Raw genomic sequence first — 13,210 nt, 5'->3', positions numbered from 1 at the left:
GTTTGTTTCTTAATCTAACCACGAATTATAATCGTAATTGCACTTCGAGCTCTTAACCTTTTTTTTAATTTTTTTTAATTTTTTTACACACCTTAGTTTTCGATGCACTTTAATATTTTAAGAGTATTTTAAGTAAGAGGCGGGTTTTTTAAAGATATGACCAGCAAGTGGCTTTTTTCCAAAGTTATCTTTTTTGTAACTTCGTTGTTTCAATGTCACTTGTCCCAAAACTGATTAAAATTAGATTAAAAAATAATTTAAAAACCAAAATTACACCCAAGAATGAAGTTTAGGGACTCTCAAGTTCCAAAACTAAGGTTCAAGAACCAAACTACAATTACGTATGGATGCAGTTTAGAAACTAAGAACCCATCAATCGATACACATATATATTTTGAATCAATTGGTAGTGAAAAGCAAGAATCTTATCACTTTATAATTTATTGTAGTTAAACCACTGGATATATTGGAAAATTAGGAAAAAATTTGCTATTAAAGAATAAAAATAAATAAATAGAAAACTGTGGATAGCTATAGTACTCTTCTCCTAACATTACTCTCATGAGAAGCATAGTAGCAAAAATCAGGTCCTGAACCATGCCAAAGTCCTCTCACCGTCTCAACGATTTACTTTTCCACTTTAACGAGCCAGAAGAGACTGGTTTGGAAGCAGTCGAGAATTGTAAATTGACCAAGCAAATTCACCTTTGAGATAATTGCAATTCATGATTGAAACCCAAATATATACAAAAACATTTTTATATACCCATTCTTCTGATGCATAAATATTACATTGATACTCAGGAATTAATCAGATTTCTTTCAACTACTGGCACGGCTTCCCCACCTGCAATAACCCAAAAAGAAAAGCCCTAAACATTAGCATGAAGAAAAGTTATCCATATTTCTGGTTTATTATAAAACAAGAGATCCAAGTTCCAGATTTCAAAACAATAACAAATGTGAAGATATAAATAAGTACACACAGCAAGGGCCCCAAAAAGAGAGAGCTGTAATCATATATGCAACTTGAATTAGAAAATCCAATCATTTGTTTTCTGCAAAAGGATTGACATTGTTTCCCACATTCCACCAATTCATATTCAAGCTACCAATTCATATTCAACGAATCCAGAAATGTTTTTGCTAATAGGCAAAGGTAATAACATGAAAAAGTGTTTTGAGTGGCATACTTGATCAACCATTTCTGCAGCTCCGTAAGAAGCTTTAAATTGACAATGAACTCCTCCTGTCTGACTTCCGGGTAAAGACATCCTTGTTCTCCTGTGAAGGTGATGCTGATGGAGCATCACGGACTCCATCTTTATAACGTTCTGGTTTGTAACTTTGAGAGGCCAAATACTCGAGAGCTACAACAATGTCACCTATAAGAGGACGGAAAGTTGGTTGCTCTTGAAGGCACATTGCAGTAATAGCTATGGCATGATGCAAACAACGAACAGGGAAGCGGCCTTGCAGCAATGGATCAACTAACAGGACAAACTTCCTCCTGTCCTTTAAAAATGGACGAGACTGCAATTGAAAAGTAAACAACTAAGTTCAGCTGAATCACCCAAAGGCAGAACGATACCTAGATGGTATTCATCTGTATGCAAAACATTTTATGTTTTAAATGAGTCAACAAACTGGTAATTCTCTTTTCACTAGGAGGCAACAGCAAAACAATTTATTTCATTTCCAGATTTAATGAATAAAAATAAGGTAGAAAGGGAATTGGAAAAGTTAATACGAGAATGAAGTATAATTTTACAATTTTTAACCCCAACTAGGTAATTGATAGGATGATGAAGCTAAGAATCTTTCCCTCAGCTGAATGCAGGAAGAAGGAGTTGGAGAGAGAGGAATCTCATGACAATCCCCAAGATGCTTCAACAACAACAGCAATTCTAAATCCTCAACTAAAGTTGACGATTGAAAAGAAAAAGAAAAAGGGGTTACAAATTTTGTCCCTTACCCAAGCAATTAGATTTTGTTCTCCAGGTCTCCTTGAGACATCAATTACCTTCCGCCCAGTAATCAACTCCAACAGGACCACACCAAAGCTGTATATATCAGATTTAAGAGTCAACTTGCCACTCATGGCATACTCTGGTGCACAGTATCCATATGTTCCCATCACTCTGGTCGAAACATGCGTATTGTCACCAACAGGTCCCAATTTAGCAAGTCCAAAGTCCGAAAGCTTTGGGTTGAATTCACCGTCTAACAATATATTTGCTGATTTCAAGTCACGATATATGACAGGTGGATTTGCTTTGCAATGGAGATATTCAAGACCACGTGCTGCACCAACAGCAATCTTAATTCGAGTATCCCAACTGAGTGGCTCTTTATCAGCCTCCAGATCTGACAACAGGAAATGCACATTTGTCAAGAACATTATGCTCGCTAAAAATGGTTTGCCGATGGCAATTTGGAATGTTTTCAAGAACCACCATGCTGTCTCCTATAGTCATGTTTCAAAAGCATGACAAACACCCACTAGATAGGACAGGCCTTTGTTGTCGTAAGTTTAGGAAGCCATTTCAAAAGTCCATAGCAAAAAATTTGTTTCTGAAGTTCAGTAAGGATATCCGTCATTCATCCAACAAATTTTGGAAGAACCAATTTTCACAAAACTAATGTGATTAACATGTTACCTCATAAGTAAGAAACAAATTGGAGAAAGGGAATTAGTGCTTGCAAGATTATATGTAAGTAACTATATGGTAAGTTTTGAACAATAGTAGGAAGGTTCAAACTTTTCCATTGTATTATAAACAGAATAAACCGCTCAAAGAAAGTGTATATATATATATATATATTTATTTATTTATAGAAATCGTAATATTTTTTGAAAAGCAATATTTCCCAAATTTAATGAAATTAGAACCCATTCATTTGTTGGGAACTTAAAAGGAAAACGATAAAAAATTAAGAGAGATTCCCCAAAAGTCCATTAGAAAGCTCCGAATAGGATTACCATAGCAAATTTAAAATTTAAGCAAAGTACCAAAAAGGTGATCCTCCAAGCTACCCATGGGCATGTACTCGTAGACTAATAGTCTTTGATCTCCATCCGTGCAGTAGCCAATCAAGGTGACAAGATTGGAGTGATGTAGAAGGCTTAACATTAGAACCTCTACAATGAATTCCTGAAAACCCTGAAGCCCATCATGATTGAGTTGTTTGATGGCAACTACCTGCTCATGAACATATCAAAAATATCAAACATAAATTTCCTACCATCCAAAAGCTTTTTTTTTTTTTTTGACAAAAGCAAAAAATAATAAAAATCAAATGCATAACCATCACAGAATTTAGTATAAAAGGAGCAATATAGAACACATCCCAATTACTCTTCTAACGAGAACCTAATAGAATTTAAAATGTAATTGGTGCCAGATGTCGGTAAAGTCCCTGCAACTTACCTGGCCTGATTCCAGACGGCCTTTGTAGACCCTTCCAAAACCCCCTTCCCCAATCAAATTCACCTCCCTAAAGCCCCTCGTGGCCGCTGCAAGTTCCCGAAAAGTGAAACTGCGAGCCGCACTGTTTTTCGGGCCATTGCCAGCCTTACCTTTTCCTTTTCCTCTCCCAATTTCTGCACATGATAAACAAATTCTTCAAAACCCAGACCCTCAAAATATAATAATAATAATAATAATAATAAACAATTTAAAATAGTAATAATAATTAACAGATTTTAAAAAAAAAATAACAACAACAAAATTTGAATTTGGATAAACAGTGCAATTTCAAATCTTCGTACCAGCATCATCGGAACTCGCCTTTCCCCTCCCACTTCCTACAGTTTTAAGCGTTGTTTTGCAAAAATCAGTAGCCACATTCAGCAAAACTATACCCAAAAAAAAAAAAAATCCACATTTAGCAACAAAAGAGATACCTGAGGATCGAGTACCGTAATCATTTTCAACCTTGCTCACATCCTTCCGATGAGGACTAAAGCAAGAAAAGCAACTCATTCTCTAAAAACCCATTAAACAATTAAAAAAAATTAAAATTAAAAACAAAAACCCTAACCCTAACCCCGAATCCGGGAGAAGCAAAAGCGTCCTTGCCTCAACCTCTCCGGACCGGAGAGACTTAGAGGCCAAACCCTAAAGGACCCCCAGACCGCGCCCTTCCCGACTAAAAAGCAGAATGGAATAATAATAATTTAAACACTAAATAAACGGAACCAAAACCGCAAATAAATTAACTAACTACATTAAACTTTTATTAACCAAAACAATTTTGTTTTTGAGGTCAAGGAAAATTTAAACAAAATAAACGGAAAATACAAATCCCTCTAAAATCGCCAACACTGAGGGGGTGGGAAAAAAAATCCGTACAGCAAGAAAACGTGTCTTTTAACGCGAAAAATTGAGAGAGAGAGGGAGAGAGAGAGAAGAGATGTTTCTGAGAGCGAGCTACAGATTCAGCGGCACAGTTAGCGGAGAGATATATTTTCGTTTTTCTTTTTTAAGGAAAAAATAAAAAAAAAATTCTTTTTTTAAAATTTATTTTCGGCTCGTGATGTGGGCCTGAATAAATATATTTATGCATTTATTTGTGTTCTATATTTGATCCTTGCAAGTCGCTCTCCATTCCTATCCTTCTCACTCTGATTTCTTCCTTCCTTTCTATTTTTCTGCATTTAAACCTTTCGGTGGGCTGGTGGCTCAAAGTTACGCTATTGCCCTTGCTACTCTTCTGCTTTTACCACCATTGACACAGTACTGTTTCCGAATTAAACCGAGCCACTTTTCTTATTATTAGATATTATATTTTCTTTTTATGGTCTACAGACATTGGATTCGAATGCGGTGACGTTCTGCTATCCATTCTGATTCCCGCGTGCCGGGCTCGTGAAATATGTGGGCCCACCTACCCTTTTGTTTTTCATTAAAGGAAAAAAAAAATATATATATATATATATATATTGATTGAAATTCTAATGGGTGAGGCACTAAGATCTAGGATGACAAATCAGCGTAATCAAATGAATGGAAAGCAAAAGTTATTATTCACAAAAAAAATTTAAAAAAAAAGGCAAAAGTTATTTTAAAATGGATAATAAAAAACTATGGGAAGGACAAATAAAAGAATAAAATGTCCAAATTAACAACCTTTTTCTTTGTCTTTGCAGGTATTGTCAAAGAAATGAGTTGTGATACAACATGCAACATCAAAATCACAAGGTCCACAATTTACGTTTCATCAAATATTATTGTCCCCCTGAAAAAAAGGCAGAAATTTCTTGGATCTGAAATAAGGGAGATTATATATTTCTCAGTGGATATGGATGGATAATGTAAAATCCTTTTATTTTTATTTTTATTTTTATTGTTATCTTTCTGTATCTTTTTATTTTATTTTATTTTATTATTATTATTTTTGTTTGAAAAACAAACAAACAAAAAAAGTCAAACGGTTTTGGTAAGCTTTGGGTTGTAATGTGATAAATATGATGGCGTAGAAGATTAGTCCTTGCTGACTTTAACGATGGTTGGCGTTCAATAGGTAAAAAATGCTTAATTACGTGCTTGTCTTACTTTTGACCATCCGGATTATAGAAAACAAAAGTCTTTCGGTCTGGGAAGGAAGACAGAAGGCACGTTATTTCACAGTCACATTTTGAGGAAAAAGAAAAAAAGACGTAGAAAAAACGAGACCTTTTTCATGCCACGCCCGATGAACCCCCATTTGAAAATTTTGGAGCCTCCAATCACAAAAGCGCCAGAGCCCCAACGTTTTCAGTGAAGTTAGTGGTCATTTAATTTTTTTATTTTTTATTTTTTATTTTCTAAATACAGCATTTTCTAGGCCATATCAAAACTATGTTTTTGACTTTGGAGCAGAGAATGAGATATATGGGTATACGGAGCCCCATTTCAAGCTATGATCTATTTCTTATCCACTGTCAGCATCATCGACACATATATCAAAAGAGATAAAAATAAATAATAATAATAAAGGAGAAATATTTGTTGGTCAATGATTTAATATGCAGACTTTTATTTAAAAAAAAAAAAAAAACAAAATCAAAAAAGCGAGAGATAATTTGGTGCCAACTTGTTCAAAAATTTATAAACATCCTGGCTCTGGTTCGGCGATTCCGAAAAAGTTTTTGAGTATTTTTCTTGAATTCCAGCATGATTAGTAGGTAAAAAGGGTTTCCAATCCTTGAGACCAAGGGCGTTGTGGGCCAGATATGGCCCATCTCGCGTGATCAACATAGCAATCAAATAATGACTGCCCCAACTTTGGGATACAACCACTGGCCAACAAATTATTTTTATTTATTTAAATCACTATAATTTTGTAATGGATATTCCAACTGAAACATTTCCTTTTTCCTGTTGTTATTTTATTCATCGGTGGAACGGAAATAAGCTTCTCCTTCTATGCATAAATTATTATTTAAAAAATAAAAATAAAAAAAAACTTTGGGCCTAAGTCATAATGGGTAGCCCAGCAATCTATGGACCATCTGCCATGAAAAGGCCTGTAGGGCTTTCGAAAGTGAGCTTGGGTACGTTTCGTATTTCAAGTCCACGCCAATATAGAAGAGCTGAGCTATTCCCTTGGACTGGACGTCATTTCTTAATCCAGTAGTTCTTTAACAAACGTCTTTTCATACCATTGAGGAGAACTATATGCACACCGTATTTATTTTTAATAGTCATTTTACTGATAATATATCAACACAAGAATTTCTCCTGCTTTGTTTACAAATTTTCTCCAGTTTTTCTTGGCTAATTACAGTTTTATTTTTTAATTCACTTTCTACTACTTTTAGTTTGTGAGAGGAAACGAAAGAGCATCAACAAGATGCAAAAGAACGATGATCAGATCAACCCCTTCCCACAACTGATAACATTCACAGGATGCAGGTAATATAGTAAACCGAGATTTTTTTATTTATTTATTTATTTTTTAATTTCATTGGAAGAGCCGTAGTTTCAATTATTACCATATTTTCCCCAGGGCCTCGGATTTTTTTTTTTTTTTTTTTGTTCTTTTATTTTTGGAGACGAACAGTTTTATTTTCTTGGTGGACATTGGGAATAGAGAATGAACAAACAATAATGCTAAAAAATTAAAATCCTGTTTGGTTTTAGTTCCACGCGCGCTCGCGCGCGTACACGCACACGTATATATATATAATATATATATATATATATATATTTTTTTTTATGCACTAAAATTTACGCCCCTAACATTTGCCTACCACCATAACAAAGCTGTATGTATTTATACAAGTCCGTATCATAACTTGTAGGAAGAAACATGTTAAATGTTATTATGTAAGTCCAATAAACTGATCCATATAGAGCCGGGCAAATTGCTATCCGTATATTTTTATAATATATCATACACAAATATGTATGCAGTGGCCTTTAACTGTGCCAGACGAAGACCAATCTATACAGCAAAAAAACCAAAGCCGATTTATTCCACCTTCCTAAACAGCCTGAAAAACCTAGATCGTATAGTTTTTTATTTTCATATTTCATTTGTACTATTTGGATATATACGAGGTAGTTGCTTCCCTTTGTGTAAAATTAGCCCATTCGTTAGTGCCCAAAGTTAATAGCGGAAAATTGAAAGATATGGTGGTGCCAATAATAACAATTCATGATTCTTGGCGTTCATACTTCATAGAAGCGATTTTCCCATCTCCAGTAGTGTTTTTCATGTCAGTTTTATCATTCAAACAGATGGCTATCCGACAAATGTGCTATACAAATCCCCAATACAGCAGTAACGCTTATCGGTAATTTATTATATAACTAATTAAAAGCCTCGTCAAATTAATCAAACGCGGTTATAAGAACATTTTTTTGGTCTCGATTTTCATATAACGTTCCTAAAAAAAGAATTCTCAAACGAGTCTCTTTAAATCCTTATCCTAATTTTCTAAATAAATAAAAATAAAGAATAAATAAATGGAAATGAAATCATTGAAAAGTTGCTCTTTTACTTAAAATGCAAACATTGGACGGGTAATGTGCCAAAATTCTTGTTTGAAATTAGTGAGTCGTATGGATTAGCAACGTAACAAAAAGAAAGGAAATATTTTTTTTTTTTTTAAAAAAAGGTAATATTAGTAGTGAAGAGAAATAAAATATGGCTATTTGGTTTTCTTGTTTGACAATGTAGTAATATTCATGTATTGAAGTGAGCAAAGAAAGGTACACGTGAGCTAACTTTTGGAGCACTTAAAGGATATGATAAACAACTTTGGTCCAAAATCGCATAAAGTTTATGGAATGAACTTTGTGTGCTGTCCAAGGACGAACTTTGAGCAACCAAGATATAAGCTGTAGAGTTGTGGCCCACAATTCACATATTCACTTCCTGCCTTGCAGTTTAGGGAAGTATAGTTTGTCAACTTTTCATCACCGATTATGGCTTTCTGCTTATACCTTCATATAATTGCTTCTTCAACTTACCATTTGGAAATTCCAAAAAAAAAAAAAAAAAAAAAAACAAAGAAGCTTACCATTTGGATATGACTTTTTTTTTTCTTTCTTTGACTTAGTAGAAGGATTTTTCTCTTCCGTATTGTACTTTTCAAAATAGGGTGGTGCTTAAGAATGTCAGATCGCATATTGTGATGAATAATGATTATAAATCATCATAAAGTAATGACCCTAAAAATTACCTTTATTAAAATTAAAGATCACCACTTGTACTTGTCAATATGTCTTAGCGCATATTATGCACTGATAATTCTTCTTAATGAATATTACTTTTCTTTCCAAAAGACTAAAAAAAATAAAGCATTATGGTAAATTTAGATACAGAATAAAATGATTTAAAAGCAGTAAATTACGTAAATAAAACGGATGTTCATTAGCCATAGGCCTATAAACCTGTTTAATTTAAAACCGTCTTATTTTGGCGATCCGTTGTCATATTTGGTAACTTGAGTGATATTTTCGGAGATCAAGTGATTTATTCTGTCAAGCTACCATGTTTAGTGAGGCACGGAAAGATGGTTTGCACCATTTACTGTGTATTTAGGAAACTTTTTGGGAAAATTATTTTATATGAAATACTGCCTCCTAAATTGCGGCGGAAATAAGCCATGTACATCCAAAAGAATCGACTCGGTCCCATCATCTTCTTCTTATCATTTCTTTTATAAGGGAGGGAAAATAGCCTTTGGTCATATAAATCATTAAAATTATATTTTTCTCATTCTAAAAAAATCATTAAAATATTAAATGGGTGTATCAAAGATAAAACTTTGTGGATTCAACAGCAGTTATAAATTTTAAAAGAATTTATTAATTATATAGAATTTCATAGATTCCTAGTGATTTTTATTTTAATTTTGTTATATAAATCCATTGAAATTAAATGTTTTGGTTGAATATTGTATTTCAAATTAACTTTTTTATTCATAATTTTTCTTTTTAAAATTCTATGAAATTCATTAAAGTTTTTAAAATTCATTCAAAGTCAGATGATTTTTTTAATACTATATATTTTTATAAATTTTTATAAAATTTTAATTGAATATCACTATTATTGATTCTTTAAAATAAATTAAAATTTTTTAAATTTTGACTGATTTTTCATAAATCTCTTAAAATCTAAATTTAATGTTATTGAATTTTTATAAACTCTGTTGAAATTGAATAGAATGGACTTTTAAATTTTTTTAAAATCTATTAAACTTCTAATTAAATACAGCTTTTTAAAAACTTTGTTTTTAAAATAAAAATAAGGCCAGATTTTTTTTTTTTTGGGTTTATTTGGAGCAAATAACAAAAATCTAATCTCTTTTAATTTTAAATTTAAAAATTCATATCGGATCCCCCCAGAAAAATACAGGACGTTCATTACCTTAGCTAGAAATTTTCTGTTTTGATTCGATTTAAATTTAAATTTTTCCTAAATTTAAGCAGGCAAAACAAAAGAGTTCTTAAACAAAAGAATAGAAATAAAAACTAAAATTAAAATAAATAAATTTAAAAAAAAAAAAAAAACGACGACGTAGTGGGAACAAGTGAGAAAGGCAGAGTGCGCAAGGCAATGGAAGTACACAATTAACCAATCGCTTCCATCTCAAATAAAAATAAAAAAAAAAAATAATATAACCATCTGAATTCCCTTGTGGGTTTCTGGAATTCTTCTGTCTTTCCAATTCAATCATCGTTGTTGAACTCCGCGAGAGCAAAGCCATGCCCCGCGGAGTCCCTACAACCATCTTCTTCACTTTCCTTCTTATCCTTTTCTTCGCCTTCTTCTCTCTCCATCTCAACCGCAGCGCCCTCTCTGGCAACGCCGACGCCAACGCCAACGCCAACGCCGACGCCTTCCTCTATCGCCCCTCCTCCGATCACAACCTCTCTGCTCGTCCCACCAATAAGAACTCCGCTTTCTACAACTACGCTATCCATGAACAACAACAACAACAACAACAACATTCCATTTCCCGTCACGTTTCTTCTATCAACTTCTCCCTCCGCTCCGTCTCCGTTCTCATTCCCGATTGGGAGATTTTGGCCATCGTCTCCCCGGGGACTCCATTCTCGCCTCTCGCCTCCGGAGACGATTACGTCTGCGTTTTCCAGAACAATGCCACGTCTCCAGCGAGATTCTCCGGGAAGTTGCCCTTTACTAATCGAACTACCTTCAAATGCCTAATGCCGAATAGCGTCCGTCGTCTCCGGCCCTTCTTTATGCCGACTCTGACCAAGGCAACGGAGAACCAGCCGTCGATTTCCTCGGCTTCTGCTGATGCTGAGCTTTACAGGTGGAATTTCTTGGTGTATGAGTCGTTTTCCACCGATGATGACGTCGTTCTGTTCGTCAAAGGCGTGAATCAAAGACAGGGGATTAACCGTTCCCCAAGCGTCTTCAGGTGCGTGTTTTTCCATCCCTCAATTAATAACCCCGTCAAGACCGACGTTACGAGTTCCAGCCAAGAGGTCTTCAGGTGTCGCCACCCCAAATTCAATACGACGTCGGTTCTTAGCTCCGCGACCGAGATCAGAATGTCCCTGGAAATGGTGGAAGAAAACCGGGTGGTTCCTTCGGTTGCTTATTACATCCCAAGATCCAGGTCCCGGTCCCGGAGCTCCGAAGCAGTTGAGATGGAGCGGCCAAAACCAAAATCGAAACTGTGCGCATGTACAATGGTGTTCAACGTGGCAAAGTTCTTGAAAGAGTGGGTGGTTTACCATTCCAAAATTGGGGTGGACAAGTTCATTTTGTACGACAACGCGAGCCATGACCATTTGGAACGTGTGGTTGAGGAGCTCAACCGAGAAGGTTACGACGTGACGGCGTTGTTTTGGATTTGGCCCAAAACCCAGGAAGCCGGTTTCTCCCATAGTGCCTTGTATGCATCCGAATCCTGCACCTGGATGATGTACGTGGATGTGGACGAGTTCGTTTTTTCTCCGTCATGGGCCGCCGCCGCTGCTGTTGCTAATTCCATTTCTAATGATCACAACCTCAAATCTCTGCTGCCGGGGGTCCCACATCCATCATCATCATCGCACGATTCGCCCCGCCGCACCGGTCAAGTTTCAATAAGCTGCAACGAATTTGGTCCGTCGAACCAACGGTCCCACCCAATTGAAGGTGTGACGCAGGGGTACACGTGTCGGAGGAAGATTGAGCAGCGGCATAAATCCATTGTACTGTTGGATGCGGTGGATCCATCGCTGCTCAACGTGATCCACCATTTCAAATTGAAAAACGGTTACGAGAGTAAGCAAATGAGCTTGGAGAATGCGGTGGTGAACCATTACAAGTACCAAGCGTGGCCGGAGTTTCAGACGAAGTTTCGCCGGAGGGTGTCGGCTTACGTTGTTGATTGGAAGGAAACTGTGAACCCCGCTTCCAAGGACAGAACACCTGGATTAGGCTTCCAGCCAATTGAGCCGGAAGGCTGGTCCCACATGTTTTGCGAGGTTAGAGATGAGCGCTTGAAGGTGCTTACGCGGAGATGGTTTGGATCCCATACTCTAAACGGCTTCAAAATGGTTTGGCAAATGTGAATGTGAACATATTGTTTTTCAATCCATTCCTTGCATAAGGATTTTGAAGATCGAGTGCAGCAGATTTAATTTTGATGGTAGATTCAATTTTGATTAAAATTGGTGACTTGGACTCGGAGAGTTCATATTGCATTTGGAAAGGGGCATAGAATGAGGTGGAGTAGTGATATTGATTTTGGGCCCCATTTTTCTTAATTGTTCATATCATTCTGTTAATTCCTTCTGATGAGGGGAGAGAGAAAGGATTTTTGTTTTTCCTCTTCCTTTAACGTTCAACTGTTAAATGATTGGACCTTGTAGTCGAAATGAGAAAGAGACTAGCAATGGAATTTATTATTCCTTCAATTGATTTCTTTTTATTTTTTAATCTCCTTATGGTTTCTAGTTTACTTTGGTATTGTTCTATGAATTTTACTTATTCAGTTTGTTTATTGTTAGACTATGTATGTATTTTATATGTATGTCTCGAGGAAGATGATTGGAGTAATTTTTTATTTTTATTTTTTGGTTATATGGGGGCGAATGGTCCAAAACGATGATTGGAATAATTTACTATAAAACTAAAAGGTTTTTTTCCCCCCTTTTTGTGAATATATTAAAAGGTTACTATTGAATATTGATTGAATCCTTGTTCACCTCGTGAGCCTAGTGACCAGATGGCAGATGGAAGGCTCTTCCAATATTGTTGGTATTTTTTTTTTTTTTCTTCTTTTGGTAATATCCAATATTCTTTTGGTAACATAATGGAAACAAAACCCAAAAAATAAATAAATAAATAAATAATAGAGCACAAAAGAACAAAAACAAAACAAAACAAAATCTCCCTCGAGATTTGTGACAAATCTTCTATATAAAAACCCACAAAAGTTAACCGAATGCATCCATAGGATTGTCTCTTCAAAGGACTAGCTAGAAAGGAAAATAAAAACATCATAATGTTAGAAGGGTCGGGTTTTGCTATACTGTCAATATATATGGAGACGCAGCTCAGATGGTAGAGCCTGAGCACTCGCTTGGTTGCTCTTTTTTACATACTTCCACATACACTGTTTGGTTAAAATGCAATCTATTATTAACATTAATTTATTTGATTTGTCTATATATATATATATATATATATATATAATTTTGGAAAAAGTTAGACAATCTCCGAAACAGATGGAATATGCTTGACATTGTCG

At 35.2% G+C, this 13,210-nt stretch overlaps 2 protein-coding genes across 2 annotated transcripts; one reads left to right on the top strand and one right to left on the bottom strand.

The window, feature by feature from the left end:
* Nucleotides 1–403: 403 nt before the first annotated feature.
* Nucleotides 404–4,595, bottom strand: LOC107419850 (probable serine/threonine-protein kinase PBL21). Its single transcript, XM_016028671.4, has 7 exons — nt 3,908–4,595; nt 3,773–3,808; nt 3,432–3,604; nt 3,014–3,203; nt 1,976–2,367; nt 1,194–1,533; nt 404–847 (listed from the first exon to the last, which is right to left on the bottom strand). Exons 1-6 carry the CDS (start codon nt 3,984–3,986, stop codon nt 1,228–1,230), a joined length of 1,176 nt encoding a protein of 391 aa, XP_015884157.1. The 5' UTR covers nt 3,987–4,595; the 3' UTR covers nt 404–847; nt 1,194–1,227.
* Nucleotides 4,596–9,997: 5,402 nt separating this feature from the next.
* On the top strand, nt 9,998–13,166 carry LOC107419833 (glycosyltransferase family 92 protein At1g27200). The gene has a single exon (XM_016028648.4). It carries the CDS (start codon nt 10,203–10,205, stop codon nt 12,027–12,029), a length of 1,827 nt encoding a protein of 608 aa, XP_015884134.3. The 5' UTR covers nt 9,998–10,202; the 3' UTR covers nt 12,030–13,166.
* The last annotated feature ends 44 nt before the right edge of the window (nt 13,167–13,210 follow it).

This window comes from Ziziphus jujuba, chromosome 5 (assembly GCF_031755915.1).
Source record: "Ziziphus jujuba cultivar Dongzao chromosome 5, ASM3175591v1".
Classification (NCBI taxonomy): domain Eukaryota; kingdom Viridiplantae; phylum Streptophyta; class Magnoliopsida; order Rosales; family Rhamnaceae; genus Ziziphus; species Ziziphus jujuba.
The sequence above is the reverse complement of the archived record's forward strand: the minus strand, read 5'-3'. Positions and strand labels throughout refer to the sequence as shown.

Coding starts and splice junctions, on each gene's coding strand:
- LOC107419850 (XM_016028671.4), bottom strand. CDS start 3,986: ATGAGTTGCTTTTCTTGCTTTAGTCCTCATCGGAAGGATGTGAGCAAG. Junction 3,605..3,772: donor GGCGAGTTCCGATGATGCTG/GTACGAAGATTT, acceptor TATCATGTGCAG/AAATTGGGAGAGGAAAAGGA. Junction 3,204..3,431: donor GCCGTCTGGAATCAGGCCAG/GTAAGTTGCAGG, acceptor GTTCATGAGCAG/GTAGTTGCCATCAAACAACT.
- LOC107419833 (XM_016028648.4), top strand. CDS start 10,203: ATGCCCCGCGGAGTCCCTACAACCATCTTCTTCACTTTCCTTCTTATC.